Raw genomic sequence first — 8,560 nt, 5'->3', positions numbered from 1 at the left:
GTAAATAAAAAAAAAAAAAAAAAGAAATTAAAATTGGAAGAAAAAAAAAGAGGAAATATTCAGCTATTTCTTATTTTTAAGAAAGTTGGCGCCGGGCGGGGCGGTACGGGGCCAGCGGCTGGGGGGGACCCCGGCACTGCCCCGCCCGGCGAAATTTTATTTTTGTCCCTTTCGAAGCAAAGCCCTGCTCATATGTAAATGAAAATTAAGCTGGAATTTGAATGAATTCAGGTTTTTCTCTCCCCCCGACCTCCCACCCCCCCCCGGTTCTCCTGAAGAAAAATAGAGGCTGGAAGCAGCAGAGTGCTCGGGAATCCAACTCGTTCAAGTTGGAGGTGGGCACCTCTGGATTAACTGCAATAAAATGATTAGTTTGGGAAAGTGGGAGAATTGCTGTTACGGAGCAATTAAGAATTGTACTTCATTGTAATTTTGAACTTGCCTACCACAGTGTGCCAGAATGGATTTTTGCTGCAGTGCTTAAAGTTATTTGTTTCAAATAAGGAGTTTTGCAGGAAAATTAGACCATAGAAAATTTGCTGTGGACACACCCAAATTTTTTTTTTTTTTGTGATTTTGGATTTCATGCAAAACTGCTCTTAAACAATAAGATCCTAAACACGGTCCAGGAAAACACGAGGACAAGCAAAATTAAGAGTCTAATGTCAGTTTTATTTTTGAATTTCTTGGCTTTTCTGATGGTTTCTTCTGGCATAATTAAAACATAGTTTCCAGCATTTAATTTCGTACTTCATTTGTAAAGAAAAAATTTCCATAGTAGGGATTTTTTTCCTTTTTTTTTTTTAAGCACATGCAGACTGTAACTACTCCAGATACTGTGGATCTTATAAATCTAGTATTTGCACAGGTTTATTATAAGGTCCGCCATGATATTATGAATGTGCATAATTAACAATATTGTGAAAAATTAATTGAAGATTTAGTGATTTTGATTTTTTTTTTAAACAGTAAATCTGAAGTGTCTTTTCAGGGCTCTGCCATGATATTTTTCACAATTTCAAAATCCTTTTTCTCCTGGACTCTTACTGCAAAGCCTTCCTGGAGTTTAAGATGAAAATCTTTTTTTTTTTTTTTTTTTTTAATTTGTTGTCATGTTCAGATTATTTTGCTGTTACGGGGAGGCTGCAAGTTTAGGACTGTGCACAGACCGGTTTGTTATTGTAGGGTTGCCCTTGAATACTGGGGTCTTGGTATTGATCTTTTAAAAATAAATAACAAAAGAGCTCTGAAACATGCATTGTTTCAATAAAAAGCAATATAGGAGAGATGCATGGCCTTTCCACCCAAAAGTGGGGGAGGGAGAGGAAGGGAAAGATTAGGTCAACATTGAGTTTTACCAACCTTGACACAGTCTCCTCTCTAAAATGGGGACAAAATAGCAAGATGGCTGGCTCCACAGCTGCAGCAGGTTTTTTTTTTTTTTTTTTTTTTTTTTCTGAAAAAGGCATTTTTAAATTTTGAACTCAGAAGAGTTTGTGGAGCTGCTGGGCACCCACCCGCAAATGTTGAATTGCAACTGCATAAAAAAAAATTAAATTCAATCTGGAATGAATTTTTAAATCTGAATTTCAAACCCCTGAAAAGTTTCTTGTTTTAATTTTATTTCATTGTAACTTGATCTTTGTTTGAAATTAGGCAACACTGGCTGAAAAATTCAAGGTTCTGAGGCTGTTTTTCACCCTGCTCCCATTATTTTATTTCACATTTTGTGTTATTTTTTGGGGGGGGGGGGGGGGGGGGGGGAGGAATGAAAAAATTGCAAAGCAGGATAATTCTCGTGGGTGGAGGAGAAAATATTCTGAAATGTCAACCTCATATTTTTATTTTTGCATTTATTCCCCCCCCCCAACAAGGACCCACCCTCTTCCTGAATCTTTTTTAGCAAATAATGAAACAAGTACCACGGTTACAGACCTGCAGTGGTGCAGATAGAGTGGGGTGGCACATATGGGCAAAAATTACACACAATGCTCTAAATTGGATTAAACAATCCCGGAGAATATTTTATTCATGGTTTCAGCCAGGAAGCTGTAACGTGCTGGCTTTTCCATATTCTTATATGCCAAGAATTCCCTTCCTTGAGCTGCACCCCAGAACTTTCACTGACTCTATGATTATACCAAAAGAGACTGTTTAGCTGTATTTTTTTTAAGGTTTCATACATTTTTTTTTCCAGAGAGCTTTTGTTGCTGCTTTTTCTCTCCCTCTGTGCTCCCCCCACCATCACCCTGTGATCTGGGGAGAAACCCTGTGGCTGCATTGTAGGATCGGGGGGGTTATGCATTGATGGGTGCTGCATTTAATTATAAATACTGGCATATATTTGGTTTGGGGACACAAATAACAGATTTTAGAGTTTTGTGTTTAAAGTTTATCATGCTCTCCTAAAATATCATTATTGAAATTAGTTTATATCTATTGTAACCTGTTTTTGTCTTTTGTGAGAATGAGTGAATTGTCTTGAGGTGGTTATTGGGGGTGTGCTGTGTGTTGCACGTCTCCTCTGCAGAGATTTGAAATGCAAGGCAATAGTACTCGGTTGCAACTTGTGGGGATGCTGTCATACAGTAGGTGTGCGTACCGCAACCTCTACAATCTTTAACTCTGCGTATATCAGTTTCTTTTAAACAACGGCTTCCATTATATATTCCACTGGTGATGAAAAGCTGTGGTTTAGGTTATAATGGGTTTCTGAATCTAACCTTTCTGTGTGTTGGTGTCCTTCCAGGAGAAGCCTCCTCTTGCTTGAAAAAAATTTCATAATTTTTCATTGCAGTGTGCTTTCAGAGGATTTTTTTTTTTTTTTTCTGGAAAGTTGATCAATATTTATCATTTTAAAAATTGCTGTTGAGAAGCCAGGGAGGGGGAGGGGAGGAAGCAGCGATACCAACGCCGCACTGGTGGCAGGACTGAAACGTGCTTTTGAAAAAGGAAAATTTTTCAAAAAGTACCCAGTCCTCAGCGAGGGATGAAAATAGACACAACATTAAAGTAGTAGATAATATTTACACAAGCTCAATATAAAATGTTACGATCCTATTCGCATAACTCCAGAATAATTTAAATATATATCACTGCCGTAATGCCGCGCGTAGTACAGGTCTGGGTGCAGTCACGTGGCTCTGGTGATGCACAGCCAAGTTTGCAATTATGCAAGCGCGGTAGTGAAATTAGGCTTCCAGAAATGAGAGTTTTTAAAATTTTGTATTTTATGTTGGAAACCTGATATAAGGCTTGTGCTGGGAAGGAGTTGGGGTTTGTGCCCTGAGGCTGTTCTGTGGGCAGCTCGGGCATCCTTCAGGTTTGGGAAGGGGCGCGGCGTCCACCCACGCAGGGCAGCGGGACAGCCCGGCCCAGGTAACCTCCATCGCCCTGCCTGCGTGTGCGAAGCACTCTGTGTGTACAGAGGGGCTGCTGGATCACAACTGCACCTGCTGCGGCTGCCCATGGCACTGCAGGTTACTCTAATTCACCTTCAACAATTATTTGTGTGTTAATTGCGCTGGGGGCTTTCAGGAGCAGCCTAACATGGACAGCATTGGTCCTGCAGTGTGCAGGAACGTGCCTTTTGTGTCGTGGTGCTGGCAGGATTAGGCCCTGGTTGTAAGTGGTGGGGAAAGTGGTGTCAAGAGAGCACCTGGGCACGGGGACTGCAAGTGGCTGGAGGTTGTGGTTGCTTTTTGGTGATGGACACAAGTAACTGCTGCCAGGAGATACTTATTCCTTGTAATTTCTGTTTCTGAGCTGTTAAAACTACAGCATTATGTATATTTGGAATTGGGCATTTATGGATTCAGTTTGGCCATACTGCATTTTCTGGGGAAGAAGTTTAATTTTTAAAGGTCTTTTATGGATTAATTGCTAGTCATCTGCCTCCTTTTTGCTTTTGTTTGGTTCCTTGAATGTCTCTTGATTATTCTGTACTATGTAATGCCAATTTAGTGGTTAACTAGTATGCAAACTACATCTGGACGTGTTGACTTTGCATTAACAATCATTGATTTGTCTGGAGCAAGGGAATAGAAATGAATGATGCTGTTTACCATGGATAGTATATGAAAAATAACCATTTGCGATGTATCTTTCATCAGTGGCATGCAGCTCTGGTGCAACTTGTCACAGCGGCTCTGCCTCATCAGCAGTCGCGTGAGAGCTGAATTTTTAAGCCCTAACTCTTGGAGTGGGAGAGAAACCCAGGAAAGCAGCTGCACGTGGTGTATGGTGAAGGTGGTGGCTGCGTACCCAGTGTGGAAGAGGCTTGGCCTGTGGCTCCTGGTCTCCTTGGTTAGCTCTTGGGATAGTGGAAGGGGGATAAAGTTGTGGCAGAAAGGGAGGGGAAAGAAATTAATTTATATATATATGGAGCTTTTCAGTTGAACTTTATAGTAACCAGTGATAAGTGGTGGGCTGCTTCTGTGACAGCTGAGGGCCTGCAATGCCTGTGGCAGGAGGAGCATGGTTGGCTCCCATCCCTACCTTGTCTTGCAGTTCCCAGGATGTGCCTGCAGTGCATGTTCAGGTGAGTTACAGGACACGGGAGATTATGCCACATGCTTGGGTCTTCAAAATAATGAAGGGCTGAAGGACTTTCCAAAGGAGTGAGTCCCTTCCCAAGACACGTGACGCTGGAGACATCAGACTGTTTATAAAGGTAGGGTTCCTTCCCTTGGTTGCTGTTGGATATTTACACCTTGAATCTGTCCTCCTTCTCCTCCAGTCCTGGGCCCTGTCTGCCATGCTGTCTGTAGGACTCGGGTGGTGTGTGAAGTTGATAGTGAGCATTGCTCTTCCTTTTGGGCTTGGGTAGGCAGCTTTGGTTATTCGTTTTCAGAAATTGCTGAAATTGTGATTACCAGTCGGATACCATAATGATGGATATAGGTAGTCTCCTGTGATGTGGGTATCCTACACTGACAATATTGAGCATGTAAATGCATGTGGAGGTGTTGGGCAAGCTGTGTGATGGTTTTGTTGAGTTATTTGGATTTTCATTGTTTGAATATTTATTGCTCCCAAAGTGAGTGGTGTCAAACATGGCAGAAGAAGGAGATTAATAAGAGAAATGTGTCCTTCATACTCCTTGAAAGTGTGGCTGCAAAGAAGTTTCTTATTCAGACTTGTATTTTGAGGAGGGATACAGCACTGAGGGTATGAGTGGTGTAGAAGCACCTTGATATTAGCAGATTAGGCTCTGCACCTGTACTTAAACCACTTCTTCTGTGCCAATATAGAAGAGGTTTTATGCTCTACATTTTTGTTTTGTTTTTTTGACAGCTGATTGGCAGTTAACTCAGGTGTATAACCCATCTGAATGCTCGTGCTGACATGCTGGAATCCTTTTCTCCAACTGGGACATCTCAGGGAGTGGAGTTTGCTTGATGGGAACGCAGGTCCTCCCTGGGGAAGTTAAAGCAGCTGAACCCCTGAGCTTGTGCCTCTATGGGTGTAGAACGATGCAGATGATCCTGGATGAGGTCAGGGTAGAGTTTCAGGCTGGTGGTCCCACCAGGCAGAGACCAGACTTGGGGTGATATGCTGTAGCTGGAGAACCTGGAGGCTACGTGGCTGGTTTGCAGTAAAACTGCAGCGCTGTGGGGCCGTCATGGCTGTCCCTGTGCTGAGGGCCTGGGGTGAAGGGCACAGTGCTTGTCACTGGTGGGACCAGTGTCAAAACACCAGTTCTGCTAGGGCAGCTCTTCTCGGGGGTCTTTCTCCTCTGTCATTATTTCTCTAACCTATATAGCCAAGGCACTCCTTAATATGTGCTTTAGAAAGGCTTAGCTGGTGCACTGTACCTGCAAAGATTTAATTACATAGGCAAGGCCTTCCTTGCTTGTAATTTACAGTACTGCTGTTTGTTTCGCATCTATATTTGGCTGTCATAATGTGAAAAATAATGCTGGAAGTGGAAAAGCAGTGACGAGATTTTGTGTATTCTAATGCTGGCTGACAAAGGGAAGATGCCGATATTGGTGTGTGGAGCAGAGGCTTGGGACTGTTGAAGCCTCTGAGGAACCATCGTGTGTGGAGGGAATCAATACAAGTGTTTATGGTTATGTGTATGGTTATAGTGTCTGAGAGACTTGGTGTAGCGATGGTTATAGTGTCCGAGAGACTTGGTGTAGCGATGTAGGATGGTGAGGCTTGGGCACTGCCTGGGCCTTTGGCTCTGTACTGGCCAGGGCTCGGGCTGCAAAACACAAAGGGCTCAGTGAATATCTGTATGCTGGGTGTTTTTAAACACTGGGGATGGTATTGCGTGATGTTCAGCATCTCAGCAAGTGACAGAAGTAAAACCAGGGATGCTCACCAGGCCTTCCTTCAGCTGCCAGCTGAGCAAGTGCTCTGTGGGCTGGACGAGGTCATGGTCCTGTGCTGGTGCCATGTGGCACCGTTGTGTCCTCGGGGCCTTCCTTCATACTGCTTGTTGCAGTTTCATTTTGCTAGGTGTATTCTGGCAACAAGTAATTTTTCAAATGTTAGTTTTTTACTCTGTGTGGGTGTAGGTGTCCTTTCCTGTCTGAAAATAACAACAGAAGTAAGTTTTCAGCAGAATTTGGGTTTGCTTGCATTGAAGGCCCATCATTTAGGTTCTGCTTACAGTATGTGGATAACAATTATAGTAGAAGTGTTTAATTGCTTTAAGCCCATTTATGGAAGTATTAAACCTCGGTGTTCAGAGCTCTGTGGCCAAAGCCAGCAGCTCTGTGGAGAGGAGAGCCCGGCAGGCTCCCTGGGGGGAGCAGAACAGAGTGGTGGAAGTTGGGACACTGGGGCCTTGGGGTGTGCACCTCTAACCAGGGCTCAGAGGTGTCCGTGTTTTGGTGAGTTGTCTTTTTTTTGTGTGTGTGGCTATTTTAATTACTTGGCTACATGAGGGAAGAAGGAAACTCTACTTCAGCAGGTTTGTATGATTTCTTATATTTAGACTGCTGGGTGTAGTTTGGGAGTAGAGCTGAGATGACCCCCTCAGTTGTGTGTGAACTGCCTCAGTAGAGCTGTACCTCAAAACCCAAGAACAGCCACAGGCTTCTGAGTGTAAATCTGTCACTCGAGGTCTGGTGCTCTTCAGTCTGTGAGTTGCAAATCTTGAGCTTTTACCGGTGTTCATGATGCTCATAATTTTGAGGGTGAGAAGGAAGGGTCATAGGGACAGAGGATAATTATTTGCTGGAAACAAAATACCTTCTCAGATTTCTGAATGCGTTTTTTAAAACCTGTATAGGGAGGCACAGCTGGATTTGGGTCTGGTGCGTAGCGGAGGGGAACTGAAAACCCCAGTGAGAATTGATGAAATTCCTCTGTGCAGTTAGGTGATGCTGTCAGCAGGAGCATATGTTGGGACCTTGAGATGCTCAAGTGTGTCCTGGGGACAGTGGTGGTGGCAGGGACACATGAGATGGGTCAGGACTGATGTTTGGTGTCCTTGGTGCTGCGGCGATGGGCATGAGCTGGTGGGATCTTCACGGGCCAGCAGGGATGTGGATGAATTCTGCCAGCAAATGAATTCATAATTTAACAAAGCAAAGACTTGTTGTGGGTGTATTTTGACTCTTTGTCAAATATAGATTGTTTTGGAGCATGTGGCTTCTGATATCTACTCATGGTTAATGCCACCAAGACATACTACGTATTTATCTGATGGAGGGATATTTTTGCCTGCTTATCTCTCTTTATTGTAAAGGCCTATACATTCAGCTGGGAGGTGATAACAGCAGTTAGAATTAGCGTTTCTCCTTCATCATGTTTTTTAGGATATTGCCAGAGAGAAAGCCTTGGAGGGGGACCCACTTTGCAGTGGGCCAGGAGGCAGAGTATGTCTGGAGCAAGTTTGCAGGGTTGGAGTTGCAATGTGCGTGGTTTGAGAGTAGCGATGCAGTTCCCGCTTCTAGAAGTGGCACGTATATGTCAGAGAAATGTAGGCATGGGTCCCTTGGAGCACCCTGCACTTACTGGAAACAGTCTTGCTGTTCATAAATGAGAAAAAACACCCCCAAACTGACAAAAACGAAAGGCCTTTTTTCTGAAACCTTGCGTGGATTTATTTATTTATTTTTTAATGTCTTAATTGGTTTATTTGCTAAGAAGTAGATTTACTGAGAATGCTCCATTGCTTTTGGTTTTTAATAGTGTTGTGTAGATAGCAGTCACACGTTGTGAATGTTTGTTTGTCTAACTTGTATATGTTTGTGCTTTCCTCATTTTACAGAGAACTCTTTGGCCTTCCTATTCCAGAATAAACAGTGCTTGTGATTGTAGTTCATTATGTGATATTTAAAATGTATAAAATGAAATGTTCCTGTCTACCTTAAGCAGACATATGTCTACATTTTACAAATTAACCTAATTAAATATATATGTAGAAATTTATGATATTAAGCTCCTAGCGTAAGATATGCAATTAGCATTCATGGAGCCAGGAAGGAATTTTCCATTTGTGTCTTGACTTTTCCTCATAGGATATGTTTTTTTTGTGTCTGTGTGGCTTTTTTTTCCTTTCCTTCCTTTCCTTCCTTTCCTTCCTTTCCTTCCTTTCCTT

At 42.8% G+C, this 8,560-nt stretch overlaps 1 protein-coding gene across 7 annotated transcripts in view; it reads left to right on the top strand.

Moving 5' to 3' along the window:
* The first annotated feature begins 124 nt into the window (after positions 1–124).
* ZNF618 (zinc finger protein 618) overlaps positions 125–8,560 on the top strand; it is a 154,336-nt gene continuing 145,900 nt past the window's right edge. For 2 of the 7 annotated variants that reach the window (XM_035341574.1, XM_035341577.1), the window contains exon 1: positions 125–335. In XM_035341574.1, the coding sequence (XP_035197465.1) occupies positions 222–335 (114 nt within the window). In that variant the 5' untranslated portion in view covers positions 125–221. The remainder of the gene's footprint in view (positions 336–8,560) is intronic. The other 5 variants (XM_035341575.1, XM_035341570.1, XM_035341573.1 and 2 more) reach the window with 3 other exon arrangements.

The sequence above is a fragment of the Oxyura jamaicensis genome, chromosome 17 (genome assembly GCF_011077185.1).
Source record: "Oxyura jamaicensis isolate SHBP4307 breed ruddy duck chromosome 17, BPBGC_Ojam_1.0, whole genome shotgun sequence".
Classification (NCBI taxonomy): domain Eukaryota; kingdom Metazoa; phylum Chordata; class Aves; order Anseriformes; family Anatidae; genus Oxyura; species Oxyura jamaicensis.
This window is presented reverse-complemented; position numbering and strand designations above follow the sequence as displayed.